The sequence below is a fragment of the Nilaparvata lugens genome, chromosome 3, assembly GCF_014356525.2.
Source record: "Nilaparvata lugens isolate BPH chromosome 3, ASM1435652v1, whole genome shotgun sequence".
Lineage (NCBI taxonomy): Eukaryota > Metazoa > Arthropoda > Insecta > Hemiptera > Delphacidae > Nilaparvata > Nilaparvata lugens.
The window spans coordinates 86,375,074-86,396,445 of NC_052506.1; the positions used below are offsets into that span (position 1 = coordinate 86,375,074).

The following is a 21,372-nucleotide window of genomic DNA, read 5'->3' on the forward strand; positions in this document are numbered from 1 at the left end:
ATGAAAGGAGTAATATGGAGAAGTAAATTGTATAGTCTTCTCCTACAGTTTTAGATGTGATCCGAACCACCGAGTGGTTATTTTGGAGGGAAAAAACTGTGTGTAGTCATTTGAATAGAATGCCACCTGGGAGAATGCCACTTGAAGTCCAAAACTAAAGACCTACTGGAAAAAGAGATGTAGGGAGGCCAAGAAAGAGATGGGCACCGGAACAGGTTGATTAATAAACCTAATCCCTGAAGTAGAGATGATGATGGTGATGCAAAACTTTGTGTTGGTGGTGATGTCCAAATCCAAGTGAGCCGTTTTTTTTTTAATAGAATGATGCCATAATGTTTAGCCCCTAACAATAAACGTCAAATCAATAATGCAAAAAACATACAGTGCAAATTGAATTTTTATTAGGTGTGGATAACTAGCACAATATCACCTTCTATAATTACTCAAAAAATAACAGGGATCTATACCAAATTAATCCAAGCTTGAAGCCATAAATAATAAATCATGCACTGGTATAAAGAACAAAAGCACTATGTTAAATAAAAATACTAAAAAATGTCAAAAACCACAGAATTATTGATACTTAGAAAGGCCAGTTTCGGTTGTTACACCATTGTTTATTTCTGATAAACTGAAACTAAATACAAGAGCAGCAGAATTTATACTAGTAGGCGAGTACTACTATTGGTCAAGGGCATGAGCGCCTGCCATTGGCCCAGCTAGCTAGCCAGTCTCCTCCCACTTAACGGTGTCACAAAATGGCGGCTTAAGCAACAGACTTGCCATGATAACAAAATTTACTTTCAGTACAAAATAAGAACCAAGAAAACAAGTAAAAGATAATAAAATAAATATGTGAATAGAAAAACTATTGACTAATGTATGCTTACAATGTTATGTTAAAACTAAATTCGTAGTGTTGTATTGGATGAAATGAATCTGGTAATTTAAACTATATTGGGAATTGTCCTAATTACTCTTGTCATTTCATGCCCTTGACCAATAGCAGTACTCGCCTACTAGTATAAATTATGCTGCTCTTGTATTTAGTTTTAGTTTATCAGAAATTGACAATGGTATAACAACCGAAACCGGTCTTTCTAAGTATCAATAAATCTGTGGTTTTTGACAATTTCATAGTATTTTTATTCAATATGAATAATTACCACAATATCAACTTCTCAACTACACAAAAAGTAAAAGCACTATGAATTCGCGCATAATATATTATGTCAATATTAGAAAGGACATTATTACTGTTTAATCTTCACCACTTCATGAAAAATCTGATCTATTCTATTGTAAATTCAACAGAAACATACATATATCGACGAAATAAGTATTTTGGTAAAATATTGTATGTGAATCTGTGGAGTAGCTCACACCATCATAGAATTTGGAGACCACAGTCGGAAAATGGTGAGTTTGCCAAGTTTGTGACGCATGTTGGGAGTTGGGAGTGAATTCAATGCGGGTTCATAGCTCAGTGATATATGACAAGAGCAAGGGCTAGAGCCCATATTACAGCTGCAATATGACAACATTATCAGGCTTGATGAAGCTTAGTACGTCAATCCATCAAGCCACTATATCATGCATGGCACAACGCAGTCAAACTTATTGAACCATGGCTCGAGCCCTGTCACTGAACTGGTCTTTTCTTCATATTCTTCATCAATGCTAATATCAGAAGGTATCAGTGAAAATATCAATTTAAGGCAGCAATGAAGATATCATCAATGCCAATATAGAAAGATATCAATTTGAGGCATCAATAAAGATATCATCAATGCCAATATCAGAAGTTATAATTGGAGATATCAATTTGAGGCATCAATGAAGATATCATCAATGCCAATATCAGAAGGTATCAGTGAAGATATCAATTCAAAGCATCAATTAAAATATTATCAATGCCAATATCAGAAGGTAGCATTGAAGATATCAATTTAAATCATCAATGAAGATATCATCAATGCCAATATCAGAAGAAATCAATAAAGATATCAATTTGAGGCATCAATTAAGATATCATCAATGCCAATATCAGAAGATATCAATGAAGATATCAATTTGAGGCATCAATGAAGATACCATCAATGCCAATATCACAAGGTAACATTGGAGATATAAATTTGAGGCATCAATTAAGACATCATCAATGCCAATATCAGAAGATATCAGTGAAGATATCAATTTGAGGCATCAATGAAAATATTATCAATGCCAATATCACAAGGTATCATTGGAGATATCAAGTTGAGGCATCAATGAAGATACCATCAATGCCAATATCACAAGGTAACATTGGAGATATAAATTTGAGGCATCAATTAAGACATCATCAATGCCAATATCAGAAGATATCAGTGAAGATATCAATTTGAGGCATCAATGAAAATATTATCAATGCCAATATCACAAGGTATCATTGGGATATCAATTTGAGGCATCAATGAAGATATCATCAATGCCAATATCAGAAGGTATCAGTGAAGATATCAATTTGAGGCATCACTGAAGATATCATCAACGCCAATATCAGAAGGTATCAGTGAAGATATCAATTCAAGGCATCAATAAAAATATTATCAATGCCAATATCACAAGGTATCATTGGAGATATAAATTTGAGGCATCAATGAAGATAATTATCATCAATGCCAATATGAGAAGGTATCATTGGAGATATAAATTTGAGGCATCAATGGAGATATCATCAATGTCAATGTCAGAAGGTATCAGTGAAGATATCAATTTACCCGTCGAAAATGTTCAACTAAAACACAATTAAACACTAACCAACAATAACAGAATAGATTTAAATAAAATTGAAGAGTTGTTGACGCATAGCAGAGTAGCATGTAATTTATTAAAGTGATAGAGAAACAGTCAATGACGTTTTGCTAAGTCAAGTGTCTACAATTCTACAAGCATCAACAATTCAACACTTCAACATAGCTCTTAGCACTTACAGCATTTGAGAGTGCGTAGCCGTAGATATGAAATAGTGGAGCAAATCGATAGAAAAGAATAGAGTGTTGCGTTTCTTAAACCAACATTCACCAACATATTTGATTTCAATCAACTTAATAGATTTTTTATGTGGCAAACATAACTAGGATGTGATAGAGTTATTCGAAAAATCAAAATTATTAACAATAAAAAACATTCAAGTTACATGTAATTCAATATATTATTAATCAAGAACATGAAGCTTCATGAGTAAATCAAGTGAATAAATGAATGAATAAATGAATAAATGAATGAATAAATGAATTTATTTCCTTCTCAAATTACAAATTACAAAAGTAGAAATTAAATAGTATCTTGGAAATTATACTGATCACGTATCCAGTTGTGTGATCAGATAATCAAAGTATAATTAACAAGGTAAAAACATTATCAACTTAGATAATAAATAATAAAAATAAAAAGTTGGATCACCTATAGTCAGGTCCACGTTATAATGGCAGTGTTTAATTAGCAATGGTATTACTATCCTTGTCTATCATTCAACAAAGCAGATAGCGCTATCTCTTCTCGCTTTGCTCTGTTGCCAGATCGTCTTTTAACAATGTAGAATTAACAAAATATTTCATCTTAATTATGAAAATTCATTATGAAATAATTGAAAAAATGTCTTACTTGATAAAATATAATTGATTATTTTAAACGAGAATGAACAGTAGTTAATATACTACATCAATAAACCTGTATCAGCTACCGTCTATAGTAGGCATTGACAAGACAGAGGATCGGCAACGTTGTTCTCCTATTTTTCTCCACTGCCATTATAACGTGGACCTCACTAAAGCTCTATAGTGAGGTCCACGTTATAATGGCAGTGGATAAAGATAGGAGAATACCGATGCCGATTCTCCGCATTAATTAATTATATTTCTGCACTGTAAAAAACATAATTGGCATCGTTGTGGAGCTAGAAAAGGATAGTACCACCGGCTTTGTCGAATGATAGACAAGGATAGCAATTGCAAAGTTGAACAACTACTGTCATTATAACGTGGACCACACTATAGTTTTATTGAGAACGAGCAGAAGTTGCCCGTGCTCCGCAAGGGTCTGTGCAAGGGACAACCACAAATCGATTGAATTTAGTTTTATAGTTCTATGCTGATATTAAAGTTATTAACAACCAAAATAATTTACAATGGAAAAGTAATTGATTCGGTTTTTATCGGATGTAAACTTTGTTTCATAAGATGAATAAATTCACTTCAATTGATAAAGTTATAATTAATAATAATAATTTTATTAATGGAGACAACAGGATATTAAATTAATCGATAAAAATAATTCGATTAATAAAAATTAAAATAGTCCATCCTCAGTAAATCAATAATCTTTATGCAAAATGTCAAGTTAATCAGTTCAGTAGTTCAGACATGTTGATGTGTCAAACATATTTTCCTACATCACGTACGGGTAAGAGCCAGCTCTTTCCATTATTATAGTAAAGATGATGGATAGATGGATGATTTATCAGTATCTTTGAATGAGTTTTATGAATGAGACTTTTGAACGGTTTGAGAAATCGGTGCGGTTTTGATGAGACAGAAAATCAGTTATTTTTGTTCGAATAGGATCCCCAATCATACCTATCATCTAATGTCCCTTTTAAAAGAAATTTTCAGCTGCTACAACAACTGGAAGCATGACAAATTGAAAACTTGACGTAATGAAATCTTGAAGAACTGAAAATAGGCATAAATAACCATCCTCGGTTAATTAAGAATCTAACTTTATTTATAGTATAGATTAAACCCATTGAGATGAATCCAAATCAGTAGAACAAACATGATCATTAGTAACCTAGTTCGTTAGATAGGTTCATGAAGAAGCTCAAGGAGACCCCTCAAGATGGAACATTCTGAAAGTTTGAGCCTGTAAAGTTGTCAACATGAAAATATACTGTGAGAAGCGAGCATACACTATATATCACCAATGTTCGTGCGACGTACTTCCAAGCCATATTAAATTTTCTCCAATAAAGTCTGGAGCGCAATCTACTTTTCATATAATGGAGCGACATTATGTATGTGACCTTAGTCTGCCATTTCAGGATCAAAAGGTCACACATATCCCCAACAATCGTTCGTCTCGTTATTGTCTATCTTCTACCTTCCAAAGGTCTTTGGGGCGCTGACCTTTTTTGAAATTGTTAAAAGACAAAACGACTGCCACCTCGTGGGGACTATAGAGTATACAACATAGCCTATTGTGTTTCAACATAGCCTAGTTAATTTCCAGCTAACATGACATTCGCGATTCACTTCCAATAATGATTCGTAATAGTAGACTCCTGAAGCAAAACAAAAGAGGATCTATTCAAGGAACAGACACTACGTCTAAGTATTTAAGTATTTAATGTTTAAGTATCTCAATCTTTAAGTATTTTAATGTTTCTCATCATTTTTTTTTCAACTTAATAATAAGAATAAGGAACAGTCACTACGTCTAAGTATTTAATGTTTAAGTATCTTAATCTTCAAGTATTTCAATGTTTCTCATCAATTCAAATCTTAAATTATATTTATTTTTTTCAACTTAATAATAAGAATAAGGAACAGACACTACGTCTAAGTATTTAAGTATTTAATGTTTAGGTATCTTAATCTTCAAGTATTTTAATGTTTCTCATCAATTCGAAACTTAAATTATATTTATTTTTTTGATGCGGGAGGTGTTTATGTAAGTTTCAATCCTTTATTCATTTATACAATAATTATATTATCAAAATTATAGGGAGAGGAGAAATAAGATAACCTTGTGCTATTCCTCTCCCAAATTTAAATAGCACATAGTCCGTTAAGTCTTGTAGTTCTTCAATTCACAAATTTTCAGTCCTCAAGTATTTTCACAACGATTTTCAAATTTAGATGCTTCGAAACTGAACATAGAAGAAATATTTCACATTATTATAACTAAATTATAATAAATAATACAAATTTCGGTGAAAAATTAGAGATTCAATAGTAATTCTCTAGTTTTTTCACCGGAATCTATATCAATCAATCAATCAATCAAGTTTTATTGAACAAAATATTTACATTGGAGGTCCCACTAAACCCGAAGGTTTTTCAGTAGGTGCCGATATAAGTATACATAGTAAATTATAGAATCGTACATTACAAAGGAACAAAATTAAAAAAATTGATAAAAGGGAGAGAAAAATCTATATTCTTAGATTTGACATTTAGGCTACATAGACACCCCCTCACCACAAGAAAATTAATTGAAGTTTCGAGTTCATAATAAAGAAGAATAAATAAGTGCAATAATTTCTCTTTTTTGCATAAACAAACAATAAATAGTCTTGTATTCCTGATTGATATCTGACTCATCCATTACTAACAACAGATCTAATTCATTAAATTCTAACAAGAGAGTTCAGTGTTATCTACAACAGAGGATATATCTCTGGTCGGCAGTACAAAGGTGTTAAGTCAATTTTTGGTCAAAATGAGTTATGTCAATAGGAAAATGTAGAAAAAAATTAGCTTTCAGATGGTACAAACAGCATAAGTCTACTAAGAATATAACCTGAGTTATTGATGATGGTATTTTAGTCACATCTCACATCATGAAATAAAGAAATTTCACAGTATGGTACAAACGTCTTAAGTTGACTTATAACATTAGTATCATCTGTGATGAATTTCCCATTGCGGTACAAAAGTCTCAAGTCAACATATGGCATTTATATCGCACCACTCGCGTTCCACCTTTTGGTACAATAGACTTAAGTCTTACTTGTGACGTTGGTACCACTGACGTTTGTAGAATTATCATACTGGCAGTGACATAACACAGATTGAGCATTGAACATTGGGCGCTTGGAAAACATGACTGTATGGAATTGATTTGTTTTTAATTAATTATTTGCAATAAAATTAAAATCGAGATGTCTGAAAGAGCGAGGAGGATGGTGAATATGTGTTTAACAGCAGAAAAATGTGATATTGTATCAAATGATTATCTCCTTTCATCATCAAGTAAGTAAATTTTTTTAACTTCAAAATTGAATTAAAAACAAGAAATTTTCTGGAACACATACTAATAGGCCTATTCTATTATTTTCATCAAAATATGTAATTTTTGTGTATGAAAAACTGTGACAATAACGCAATGAATGATTAAAGTAGGTTTTATTACTATTTAGACTGATTTATCGAAAATTTGAGTTTGATTCAATTTTTATTATCATGCGTGAAAATTTGCATTCTGGCTAAGTAGGCTATTCGTAGAATGGAACAAAATGAAAATTTTGATAGTCATCAGCAAACCCTAATGTATTCAGCAAATTCAACTAAATTCAAACCAAATCCTATATGTTTTGATTTAGCAGTGACAATGGCCGATGTTTATATAATGAATTTAATAGCAATAAAGATATTTCTATTAGGCCTACCAAGAAATTGTCAAACAATAGACAGTATACTAACTTACTCAATTCAAAACCCAAACCTATTGGACCTCCACAAGATGAAGTTTTTACTTGTGATGACAGGATTATGATTTATAACAGAATTAATAGCTGGAAAGTAAGTTAATGTTTATATTAGCCTAATTGATTTTCAGTACAAAAAGTTATCATCTGTTTTCAGTTGAACCACCAGGTCAAGAGGTGCAAGAAAAGGTTCCCCAGGATTTATCACCGGATAATCTAATAGAATCAGGTGGGCATTATAATATTCTCAGTATAAATTACTAATCAATTTGAATATTAATCTATAATTAATGTTTCCCAGATGTATATCTCCTTTCTTTGATTGTTATTTTTGTATAACTTGTCTTTCCCACTGATTCATTTCCCACTTACTCATTATTTGTATCTACCCCAATATTTTTGGTCATTTCTTGGTATTGAATTCTATGCATGTGATGTAAATTACAAAAAAAAATATTGACCTACAATAATACACATATTCTAATAAAATATTTGCTTTATGATAAGGGAGTTTTCGTTTGTTATACAGTGGAGAATAATAATCTATAATTTGTAGTGGTTACCTTCAATTGTAAATTTGTTGAAAATCTATTGATACATACATTGATAGTATGACTGTGTAATTCAGTCAAACTATATTTTGTGGTATGTATCGCATTAACTCAACCAATTTAAACTCATCTTGCTCATGAGTTTCCTTGAAACAATAAAATGATTAATCCATGAACAAATAAAATGATCAATCATTCATTAATAAATTCGAATATAATAATGACTTCATTCCTTCACATTTCATTACCGAAGTATACTCTTTGTATTGGGCTACAATTCCATGACAAAAATATTTTCTGTTTTCAGTTGCACCACCAGAACAAGAGGAACAAGAAGGGCTATTTGAGGGTGTATCGCCTGTTCATGTAATGGAGTCAGGTTGGTATTGCAATATTCACAATATAAATTGAATGTATTGATGGCTTTATTCTTTTTTATCCTGACTCATGCTTGCAGCTCTCACAATTCAGCAGTGTTTAAACATTAAATAATAATTTTCACTATTATTAAATGAATTGGATAATAATATTCACTATTATTAGATGAATTGAATAATATTGTAATGCTAGTTGATGGTAAAGCACAATGCTTGTTACAGTTGAATATTGTTCAATTGCTGGCAGTGGCATCACTTTTTGAGCAAAAGTATTCATGGAATTCTTCATCTTGTTTGAAATTTTAGTAAATATTCAATTGGCAAGTAACCAGTCCTTTATGAGACATAAGAGATTTAGAACATCATTTCAATTTATTTCATCTTTTTCAGTGGAACCAGGAGTGGAATCTTCACCAATTCGATACATAGAGCCAGAGCTGATGGAGTGGGCTGAAGAAGAATTGTTCGAAGATATGGACAACACAGACGTTGATGAAGATTACAAAACCGAGGAGGAGAGTGATTCTAGTGAAGAGGAATATTCTATTAGGTCTAGATCTAAAGTAAACAAATTTTTCGAAGGTAAGAGTAAAGATTCTCCGAGTAAAACTACAGCTGGACTGAACGATGAACGCAAGAAGCAGCAATCAACAGAATTGGTAGTTCCTGGTTCTGAAAATACAACGGAGAATGATAGAGGAAAAACTAAGCCATGGGCTAGGGCATTCAGGAAAGAGAGATCAATTAAGATAAACACAGGCCAGTCATACATTAGCACTTCAGGAAAAGAAGTTGGTAAGAGAGAACTAAAACCTATGAGAAAATGTAGAAATGAGTGTTTTCGCATTCTAGAAGAGCCTAATCCATTATTACGATCACAGATTTTTGCTGAATATTGGTCATTGGGTTCAAGAGACAAACGGTCAGATTTTATCTCCAAGTGTGTCACATCAACTGAAGTAAAAACTAGTCGAAAAAGGGAACCAAATGGGAAGAAAAAACGAGAAATTACATATCAGTATTGCTTTGAAGTTGAAGGCATACGTAAAACTGTATGCAAAGAATGTTTTCTGGGGACTTTAGGAGAGAAGCCCAGGTTTGTGAGATATACTCTAGATAAGAAGAAATCCAGTGTTACTGGTATAATAACTGGAGATAAGCGTGGTAAAACTGTTCCTCCTGCAAATAAAACCACTGAGGAATCTTTAAATTATGTGAGAAAACATATTCTATCATTCCCAAGCTATAAAAGTCACTATTCAAGGCGTACAAATGACAAGAATTATCTTCCATCACACTTGAACATTCAAACAATGTACGATTTATACAAGAAAGATCACAATAATCCAGTATCTATTAAAATATACACAAGGGAATTTAAGACTTTCAACCTTGCTTTCAAAAAACCACACATTGATACATGTCACAACTGTGACACTCTACACATGAAACTGAAAGTTGCCAAAGAGTCTAGAAATAAGGAGGAAGAACTCGAAGTAGAAAGTCAGTTGAATGCTCATCAAGAAAAAGCTGATTTGGCATATATCTGCAAGAAAAAAGACAAAGAACAAGCTGATGAAACTAAAAAGTGCTACAGTTTTGATCTACAGCAATGCCTACCCACGCCCTTTCTTTGCTCTGGAGTTGCATTCTATAAACGCCAGCTCTGGACTTACAATTTGACAATACATGACAATGCAACGGGAGAATCTTTCAATTATATGTGGCACGAAGCAACTGCGGGTAGGGGAGCTAATGAAGTGGCTTCTTGTCTCTACCAACACATAAGTGAATTGCCTCATACTGTGCAAGAAATTACATTTTATTCAGATACATGTGGAGGCCAAAACAAAAACTCACACGTATCTGTCATGTTTATGAAGGCTGTATCTGATTTTCCACACATCCATACAATCAACCATAAATTTCTAGTTTCAGGACATACTCACATGGAATGTGATGTTGATCATTCAATCATTGAAAAACGAAAGAAAAAGACCCAGGTACCAATTTACCACCCACATGACTGGTACCAGTTGGTACGGTCATGTGGCAAGAAGAATCCATTTGTGGTACACGAAATGAAGCAGGATCATTTTTTCAGCTTTTCCCAGTTGTTGAAAGAGGGTTTAGTTCTCAAGAAAAGAAACGATGAGAACGAGCAATTTTTTTGGCGCAACATACAATGGTTCCAGTATGTGAAGTCTGAAGTGGGTATTGTGCGTTACAAAGAGAGTTTAGGGGAAAATGTACCATTCAAAAGAATAAATTTCAAGAGAAGGGGGAAAAACATTATGTCATTCACATGTAAAAAATCCTACAACGGAATTTTACCTATTAGTTTGGAGAAGAAAAATGATCTTTTGGATCTTTTGCCTCTGATTCCACCTCTATTCCACGAATTTTACAGGAGTCTGACAACCCATGCTTCACAGGCTTGTGATATAGATCCAGACCTGCGAGATGTAAATATGATGAAGAGAACAATAATTGATTTATTTTTTTATTAAACTAAGTAATATTTCAAATCAAATAAATCTATTTTTCATCTGAAAGAGTATTTTGATCAATCTACCTCATCTAATCTATATGCAAGGAATCTGGTATTTTAGACATAAGTCAACAATCATCCATCAAATATGGATGCTCCCAATGGCTTAAGTCATAAAATTTGAATAAATATCAAATTCTATCTGATATTGATTAAATGCATCAGTACCATTCAGAATGGTGGATAAAAACGAATATAATGTGTTAACTTTGGAATCTGATGTGTTTCAAGTCTTGTGTTAGAATTTTTTGAAATCTTCTTTCCTCTCTACTGGAAAATCAGATTTTTTGACTTAACACCTTTGTACTGCCGACCAGAGATATGTCATATGTCATAGAAAGAAAAACAGAAATCTCAGTACCCTTTATGAATTATTTAATCACAACATGTTTCGGACATTGTTGCCATTTTAATGAAATACCATTAATGAAAATGGCATCAATGTCCGAAACATGTTGTGATTAAATAACTCATAAAGGGTACTGAGATTTCTATTTGTCTTTCTATTTTTATAAAAAGTAGCCCTATACAGAAAAGAGATGTCATATGTCGTCTAAAACGACATATGTGTCTATTTGTCTAAGACGACACTCCACAATAATTATAAAGGCAAAACATAGATATCTTTTTATTTACACTTTAAAATATAAAAAGTGGAAACATAAAGAGAAAACTGGAGCAATATTTCTCATAAAAAATGATTAGTTGATTTAATAAGTGTGTACTGACTCCACCCGCAAGCATAAGGTTGAAGTATCACGCTTGACAACAAATATAGGGCGCCCTACTAAGACCGTTAGGAAATCTCTTTAATGTACTTTGCAAACACCTGCACTTACAACGCTGTAATGTTATTTACTGCCCAGAGATAGCTACTGAGACCTGATATTGTAAGGCAGTGATACAAGTGAAAGCTTCAATTTGTTGAAAAATGTTTGTATGGGTCAAATTGCATGATGATAGATTTTTTGAATTAAAATCATAGGAAGCTGTTGTTTTAGGAGTAAGTTTGAGTTTCTTTTCACGTTTTAAAATTGTCAGTTATAAATACAGTATTCTTCAGTTATTAGTGATGATTTAATGGAGTATTCTTATTTAATTTGGTTTTCAACTTTCCTAAATTCTAAATTCCTAGTTTATAAATATTTTGGACTCAAAATTGGACAAAAATCGTGAAGTGTAAAAATAACCTATTCTTGGACACTTTCTATCTAAGTTTGGAATAGGACAGTTTTGGGCTTCAAGCCTGTTGTTCCTATCCCAATCATTCATAGTTGAGAATTATATTGTAGCCTATGTATGAATGTATGAATGAATAAATAAAATGAGAATAGTTCAAATAATTTCTTCTGTACAAAAAGTCCAGTCCTATCGATTTTACAAACTTAGCTGATTTTTAAAAAAACAGTAGGTAGCACTAACAATTAACAATACATTGATTCATAGCGCAAATTTTACAGTTTTTGTACACTTTTGGAAAAAAGAATTGTAATTTAAATCGAGGAAAGGAAGTGTCCAAATTTTAGTGGGTAATTTTAAAAGTCGCTTTCTTCAGAACATTAGATGAAGTTCAGGATTATTATAAAAAACAATATTCTTTCACAGTCTGTGGAATCGAATCTCAATAAATTTAATGTTTTAATTTTTCAAGTAAAAATGATGAAATATTATATGATATGATTTGGTGAATATCTTATGGTTGGAGAAACAATAAATCAGTATAATAATAGAAAGTTTTCAACATGATGATTTCAGCACTGCAGATTGATAAGAATTTCTAGATTGGCTGAACATAGGAATAGAATTGAAAATTAAATTAAAAGAATTCCTAAGTTGACTGAAAATATGAATAGAATTGAAAAATTGAAAAATAAGAGATATTTACAAATATATTACTCATGCTATTAACGTGCGAAATTACATCTTAGAGACTACGGGATGATCTTTTATTTTTTTGTTTTTAAATGTAATTGTAATTGTTCATTGATAATCATAAATATTGTTGGAACTGAAGGGTTGTTTTACAGGTTGTAGTAAAAGTTGTTGGTGCTTTTGAGGAGCAGGTTATTGTTTTTATCTTTTGTTGTTGTAATGTCTAATCAATATCTGAAAGATCGTGTATTGTTTTACTAGTAAAGCTTTTTATGTCACGGTGACATGTAAAAAATTACTCCCCCATATACAATCAATTATTTTGATAGCTTTAAATCTGTGTTCTTGTTAATTTTAAGGAGTCTACATCGAGCTATTTCATTTCAATAGTGTTATCCAGAATTCGAAGAGGAGTTGTTCAATTGTGTTGATGTTGTAATTGTAATTTATGTATTGTGTTAGTGTGCAACTCTTTGTATGGATCATGGCCCTTATGACAAATAAAGCTTATTTATTTATTTATTTAATGATAAAATAAAACAATGGAATATTAATGGAACATTTTCTACTTTACTATTAAAATGTGCTAAAAATGAAGTGAAAACTGAAAAATAAAAGATACAACCAAGAGCTACTAAGCTACAAGAATTTGGAAACTGAAACCAATTCTAAATTGTATTGACAATTGACCTTCAAAAAGTGAAGATTGTTGAAATGTTTTACAGCACGAATGAAATTTTCCCAATAAAGATGAATTAAAGATGGAGGCTAGTGAGTACTGATTGCTGAATAAAATAGTATTTAGAAGTAAGTACAGTAAATGATTAGATATTTCTTGTATCCTGTGATTCAGATTGGATTGAGATGGATTTTGTCACGCTGTACATTCATTCAGATATTAAGAAAAACTGCTAACAAATAAAAAGAAGGTGACAAGAATATTACTGTGCACTATTTCATTAAATTGTATTCGTGTTGAATGTTCATGAGCAATATTGCAGGGGGTGGCAGACCTTCAACCTTTCTGTCATGCACTTTATTTGCATTTGTTTATTCTAATTAGGTTTTTATAGCAAGATCACACTGAATTGGAAAGCATTTTTCTTTACCTTTTATTGATTCTTGATTTCTTGAATTATGTAGTTTTGACCTTCGAATAAATTAATATTTTCTCCAAGAAAACGTTAATCTAGTTATTAGATCTAGACTACTACCTAAGATAATGCTTATGATTCTCATTGAATTAATTTTTATGAAATCAATTGTTGATCATTCCTTGAAACGAATCTTATCGGTTAAATATTATGGAAAAATTATGTTTTAAAACACAAATAATGTTGATGAAGCATATCAAGAAACGTCAGTTCCGCATGAAAGAGCGTATGTATGCTTGAAAAAATATATAGTAACTTAATTATTAGATCATTATTTTCAACAAATTCTAGGGATATTTCAGGGGAGCCCAGAAGGTGAGGGGATCTGAACTTGAAATTCTTAGGGGCAAACTTGGAGGGGGGTTCCTAAAAAAGGTCTGCAGTGTTTAAAATGACTAATGACGAAATTGTTGTGTAATCGGAGGAAGAAGCTCATTTTTTCAAATTTAGGGGGGGGGGAGAATAATCTATGGTTTAGCCCCGCTTATATGTAGCAATAATTATATTAAAGTTTACACGTGTTTATAGGCCTACTATTAAAGAATTCAAAAACCTGTTAGAGTAGTATCACTCTGCACTAGTATTTTTGTAATTGCAGTATTAGCAATCAGTGAATTTCAAGTAGGACTAATCTAAGTTGATGTATTCTTGAAGTTTCCATATTATGCTTACTTTTAACGACTTGCAATGGTCACAGTCAATACTCACAGTCACAGTCACAGTCAATGGACATAGTCACTTATTAAAAGACATTTTCAGAAACTAGTTTTGGTTGTTTCTATCAATAAATCTATGATAAATGTCTCTGATAATGATGGAAAAGCCAAAACTAATTCCTCAAATATAATTTAATTATGAATATGTAGTTGAGACAATTTCTATTATTTTTTATACAAGTTGTATATTTAGCTCAACAGACAACATCATCTAAAACGTAGATAAAAGTCTTAAAACTACCTTCATTAGAAAAAGTAATGATAAATACTTTTAATGTGTGTATGTGTTTCAATGACTTTAAAATTCTGCCATCTAATAAAAATTATTAAGATGAATAATTCTGCACTCGTGGAACTATTCTCATGATTCAGGACTGTAGTATAAAATTAAAAAGGGACAGTTTTGGGCATAAGCCTGTTATGCCTTCTCATATAACTGTAGAAATAATTGTACGACTAAAAAAATGAATAAATAATTGTACGACTAAATGAGATACTGTATCCATAACTCACGTCATTTAATGTCAATAAAGTTAACTTTTTGGAGGTCCAATATCGAAGCAATCAAAAAATATAGTCAGTGGAAAAAATGTTAAATTTAAAGGTTCACTTGACTTGAAAGAATATAGCTTGAATATGCATTATATTTTATTATATTGAGGCCGTTCACACAGTGCCAGTTTAAGCCAAATATGGTATCAATTTGGAATAGATTAACAATAATATTATCAAGTCTCGTTTGTTACAGTGTCGTTTATTTTGAGTTCAAGCCACCAGCTAATTCAATTCAGTTGAAACTACCATTGTGCAAACGTTCCTATATCTCACAATGATGAGGTCCTCTATGCAAATTAGATGGTTACCTAGGAGTTAGGATCTTTTGAAATTAACAAATATGGTGAAAATAAAAATCAAATAAAATCAAGTTATCTTGAGAGAGAATAATAGATCTAGGCTAAATGATTTCAAAAAAATGTGTTATTATTATTATTATGAATCAGAAAAAGTTATTGATTTGAAGGTTTGAAAATAGAAAGTCATTGAAAAAATAGGCTAGGCTATTTAAAATAAATTAAAGTTGTCTACTTTACATATTTAACATATTTTTTTATTGTAATCATAAAACTAGGGACTTCTTTAGTAAAGTGTAAATTTAGTAACAAAATTTTAAGGGCGATCACAAAGGGTAGAGTAATTTTTGTTATCAGTAAAAGTGAAAAATAAGAAGGAACAGAACTTAACCTAGATTCAAAAGTTTTTAAATTTGAAAATTATAGAATGTAGGTAGAAGCCATTGCATTAATTTGTGATTTTGAGCGCATTTTATCAAGTTTTATTGTAAAAATAAAATAAAAACCAGAAATCTTCACAAAATTTAGATTATTTTTGCTTATACTAGGATGCATAACATAACCAAACTCCAGGGTAAGATGTCAACATAACCTATTTCTTGAAACTAAGTTTTTCAAACCAAGACAAAATACATTGACCATTTTAAAAATAGAACACTTGACAAAATAATTACAGGTACTCACCTACTAAATTGTCCAATTCTTCATAATGTCTCTTTGGAGAATTAACCATCTCAGGAAAAACATCCACGGTGGAAGCTATTTGCCTCACTTTGCTTTGAAGTTTTGAACTTTCAGGAGCAAATTTACACGACGTTCAAGTTTTAAAAACAACTACGCGGTTTCTACAACTAATGTTTCACTAACAATAAATATTTATTTTATTTGAATAGTATTAAACAATTTATAATCTTCCAAATTGCAATACAAGGATAACCGACAAACTTCAAAATGGAAAATGAAAATATAGATATAGGACATTTTAATTTACTTTCACAACAATGCAAAGGATGAACAGTAATGCAATATAGATATACTATCAATATGGCATTACAGACCACATGACATGATCAGATGATCATCATACGTCACTGATGAATCATGAAAGCAGTGGACTAATAGCGCGCGATTCAAATATTAATTTATCTTTTTTTTACCTTCATTCGTTTTGTAGAATACAAAATTAAAAAATAATTGTTTGTTTTAGTTAATAAGTTGAATAATTATTAGCGGAGTGATCCATGGTCTAGTGGATAGAGTGCTTGCGTAGCAGCATAGAGATCCCGGGTTCAACCCCTCTCACAACCAAAAGTTTTTTAACCAGATCACTCCCGTGTTATCGGATGGGCACGTTAAACTGTCGGTCCCGGCTGAAGTATGACAGTCGTAAGGCCCATTGACGGCTCAAATTATATATTCAGGCGGTGGAACATTCCCGCAAGGGACTCCCCACCAACAAAGCCATACGAATTTACTTTTACTATAATTATTAGCAATTTAGAAACGTATAACCCATTTTTATTGATAAATAATTTGAAGTTTTTGTTTGTCTCTTCTAGTTTTGCTTGCGCTTTTCATGTCAAAGTAACATGCCTATCCGGTTCAATGTAACTGATTTTGTTCGATGAATGTTTGCAGATATAGATGAGTGTTTCGATCAAATCAATACACTCTTTCTCAACTCTCAGACTGATATTACATTGGGCTGTGTGTAAAGCAATCTAAAATGCCAGGAATATAGGATTCAGGATTGTTGCCCCTAGTCGCCTTAGTATTCTGTAATGAGCGCATAAAAACTAATATACGCAACTCGCTTCTACACCTCTTTTTGTAGGGCTCTATAAAGTCTTTATAGTCTTTCATCTTGGTGTCTCACTGATGGCCGAGTGTAATACGAGCCTTTAAGTATATAGGCCCTATGTTTCTATTAAAATGACTGGTGCACCAGCAATCTATCTCTGCGATTATTATTATCTTACTTGCATTTTTCCAAGAATATTGCATCATCGTTGGTAGGCCTAGCCTATTATAACACAATAAAATACGGTACACAGCATAATATAATGCACACAGCACATAATAGCCTAAATATGACAGTGAATTTGCAGAACAATATATTGGTTCGGAAGGATACATTTTTGAATTTTTAAGAGAAGTTCTGTTAATATAATCGAAACCGTTTATGATCTGGAAAGAAAACGGAATGTGAAAAATTAGCACTTCAACAGCCCAAAACTCGCTTATTAGACCATTTAAAAATTTCAGTTGCAACTTTTTCTCACTCTTATAATGATCTTAACAATTATATTGAAAGAGATTATCAAATTTAAATAGAAAAAGTTTACCAAACAGCCTTAAAATACCAAACTGTAATAATTTTTTTTTCTCTTATCCAACAAACCCAACCACATAGCCCATGGTTTTTTTATATTTGTAGCATTTTATTGTATTTTATTTGTTTTGTAATTCTTTGTCATTTTGTTTTGTGTGTTTTAATAAATTAAAAAAAAAATAGTAAGCCTAATTTATGTCTTATGTGATTGGTCAAGATTGAGAGCTAGCTGATAATTGAATTACCGTATATAATGTAATATATTATTAATGTACATATATCGCTCTTATTGAGACCGATACATAAACATGGCACAGTAGTGTTCCCAATAAGTTACAGTGTAGCCTATTTGTTAGTTAACAAATTTGAGGTGAGTTATCTGCTATCATAGACAAATAAGAGTTGTCTACCAAAAAAAGGAATTTCATCTACCAACAAAAATTAAATAATTTCTATTACATCCTAGAGATTATGATGTAGGCTACTAAATAAATACTGCATAGATCCTTCCTCTCTAGATATTTTCTAGTTCGAGTCAGTGCTTAATTTGTGAATTTTGAGGTGCCGGAACTCTGGCAGGCCCCACTACAGGGGGTTTGGAATACCCTCCAAGGGAAGGGGGTCCGGGGGACCACCCTCGGAAAAATTCTCTGAATTCAGCCTTAAAACCCAGTATCAAACGTGCAACAAATACAGATCAAATTAAATGGTAGAGGATAATACTATAAATTGCCAGAACCTTAAGAAGGGAGAGAAATGAGAATGAAAACTGGCTTAAAAGATAAACTGTAATATTTTTATTTATGTCTACAAAATTATTACAAAACTGTCAAAATTCAAGACAGAAAATGGAAGAGTAGGCCTAGTTTGTTTTTGGAAGTAACAGTTTTAAGAGAATATTTCCCACAGCACAATACTGTCTTCATTAAAAGTTTGCTCACTTCGACTTTTTGAGTTTGTGTCGAGAGCAGAGTGGTGTCCTCTTGCCAGCCAAGACCTAACGTAACGTTCAGATTTGTATCTTGCCACAGGTGGTTCCAGGTGGCGGATGCGTAGAAGATCACAGACCGTGATTAAAGGGGAGATCGAAGGGACGTCATAATTAAGTTCATTGCTGAGAAGCCTCGTTCACACTCAGCACTGGGCCGTTGGGCACTGCAATACTGTTTATTACAGAAAGTAGCTTTCTGAAAATGGGAGGTTCCTCAAGAATGGACGGTTTCTCCCCGGACGGTCATATTTACTCATTCACATGCGTGTGGACGCGAGTTTTGATATTTTTAGCTGCAACTATGTTACGTTCCGGTCGCCCTTGGAGGTACCGGAACGCCGTTTTGGTGTGTTCCGGCACAAATTAAGCTCTGGTTCGAGTTTAGTTCACAAAACATTTGAATATGTTTTAAAAGTCAACAGTATGGTTCACTTAGATTATAGAAGAAGGGGCGAAAGAATTGATGGTTTTAATAAATATTTACATTTATTTATGTAACAATTACAATTACTCAATACAAACTTTCGCTCACAATACAAAATCACAAATAACTTGATTATATACATAACAACAATAACAATTCTACATAGCACACAACATTCATCTTACTTTTGAAACATATCGAGATAGAAAGTATAATAAATTAACAATAATTAATTATCAATACTACAAATGTCTGCTTGTAACCTGAAAAGTTTAAGGACAGTATAAAATGAAGACCACCACATTAACTTATTCGTAAGATAGTTTTGGCTTTAAAGTTCTGTATGTGGTGTCAGATTATATTCCTTAAACAAAGAGTCTTTTTGATAGATCTTTGGCAGACATTGACAATCTTTCTGTTCGAGCATAAGGGAAAAATAACTATTTTGATCTTGTAAGTTTACTTATTTTTCCAATAACAAAATATTCATCTTATTTATTCATTCATCAATCACACTATTTTAATGGTTTTACACATAATTAGAAATCTAATGTTTCAAATCTCGATCAGAAAAACGTATTTTCAATTCATAATAACGGCAAAGAATATCTATCAGAGAAAATATTGTACTATTGAAAGTACGGTATACCGACAATTTTTCGAATACATGACAAATATGAGTTATAGTAGCCTCCTTCTACTGATGCCTCTTTGATAATGTTCACGTTAATTTCGCTATAGTTATCTATAAGTTCTACACGCAGTGTGAGTGAGATTATTAATAATATTTGAAACAAGTCGGAGTACCGTAAGTTTATCTACAGCTTGAAATAATATAATCATAAGTTCGTTTATCTATAGCTTGAAATATATCATAAATGTTAATTTCACTTCAATTATTTGAGCCTATCCTCTCCCAAGAGGAAATTTCCAGTATTTTCGAAGATCTCACTTCAGTCTTGGAATGCAGCTTTGGCCATCATTAATTCGATAACCTCTATACGAAGAGAGAACAACTTCATTCCGCTTGGAGACTAGTAATCAGCCGGCTGTGGCATTACCATTAGCAGCTAGCACTTGCTGTAGACCCAAAGCTCGCAGACGCTCTGTGAAGTACTGTTCTAGCTGCTGAGTTGCATCCTGGTTGAAAAAAGGAAACATTATGTTTTGTATTAAAAATATTTTTATATTATATAGTCACATAGCTTCACAAAAAAAAAACTACAAGGACTATCGGCTTGAGTTAACAGTGAAATTTGGAACATAAACGCACTATACCATGGGATAATGTTTTTTTGGGAACAAATTTCAAACAGAAATTGTATATTTGGATTGTTTTTATGTGATAAATTACAATTTGAAGCAATTTTGAATATTATTGTAATAGTGACGATAATTTTGAATTTTTTTCTGTGGAAATTGAAAATTGAGTTTCAACCTTCTTTAACCTTAAAATTGTCCCAGCAATCAGTTTCTTACTTAAATATGTGTAACGCTAGTACGCCTCCATGGTGCACATTGGGTAACGCTAAGTGGACTAGCAAATAATGGCGGTCAGACAAACTTATGTTCTCCTGACCAAAAACTACACAACATCTTGAAGTAATTGAAAATATACAGTGTATATAATTATGTAGGCATTTGAGACTCATGAGCTTTATATGTGTTGTGTATCTGCCATACTCTACATAAATGAATAATTCTTTTTGAATTGAAACCATCTTATAGGTCCTCAAATCTAAAAAAACTTGTACCTTGCAAATTTGAGCCAGAGATTTCAAATTTCAACATTTAGTTTTGAAGAGATTTTCCAAAATCTTTTTGTGTAGTTGAAAAGTTGAGAAAAATTATTTTTCAGTCTATGAAAATCTGAAAAGCCTGTTGAATTTTAACCGTGATTAAACGTCAAGAGAACCAATCAGAGAAGCCTTCTTTTCAAAAACGTCTTCTCTGATTGGTTATCGTAGCATTTTCTCCATATTTTAATCATGATTAAGATTCTAAAAGGCTTTCGTGCAATCAAGCCTAAGAAATATTGTACAGGTACCTTGGGAGTTTGAACTAGATATTTCAAATCTCCCT

General features: G+C 32.0%; 2 protein-coding genes across 2 annotated transcripts in view; one reads left to right on the forward strand and one right to left on the reverse strand.

Moving 5' to 3' along the window:
• The window catches only part of LOC120350616 (probable phospholipid-transporting ATPase 4), a 101,420-nt gene extending 84,893 nt beyond the window's left edge, over window positions 1-16,527 (reverse strand). The window contains exon 1 of the mRNA XM_039424900.1: window positions 16,228-16,527. The gene's annotated coding sequence lies outside the window, so the exon portion shown is untranslated. The remainder of the gene's footprint in view (window positions 1-16,227) is intronic.
• Window positions 6,589-13,319, forward strand: LOC120350295. Its single transcript, XM_039422927.1, has 5 exons — window positions 6,589-7,016; window positions 7,629-7,700; window positions 8,330-8,401; window positions 8,790-10,142; window positions 13,285-13,319. Exons 1-5 carry the CDS (start codon window positions 6,926-6,928, stop codon window positions 13,317-13,319), a joined length of 1,623 nt encoding a protein of 540 aa, XP_039278861.1. The 5' UTR covers window positions 6,589-6,925.
• Window positions 16,528-21,372: the final 4,845 nt, after the last annotated feature.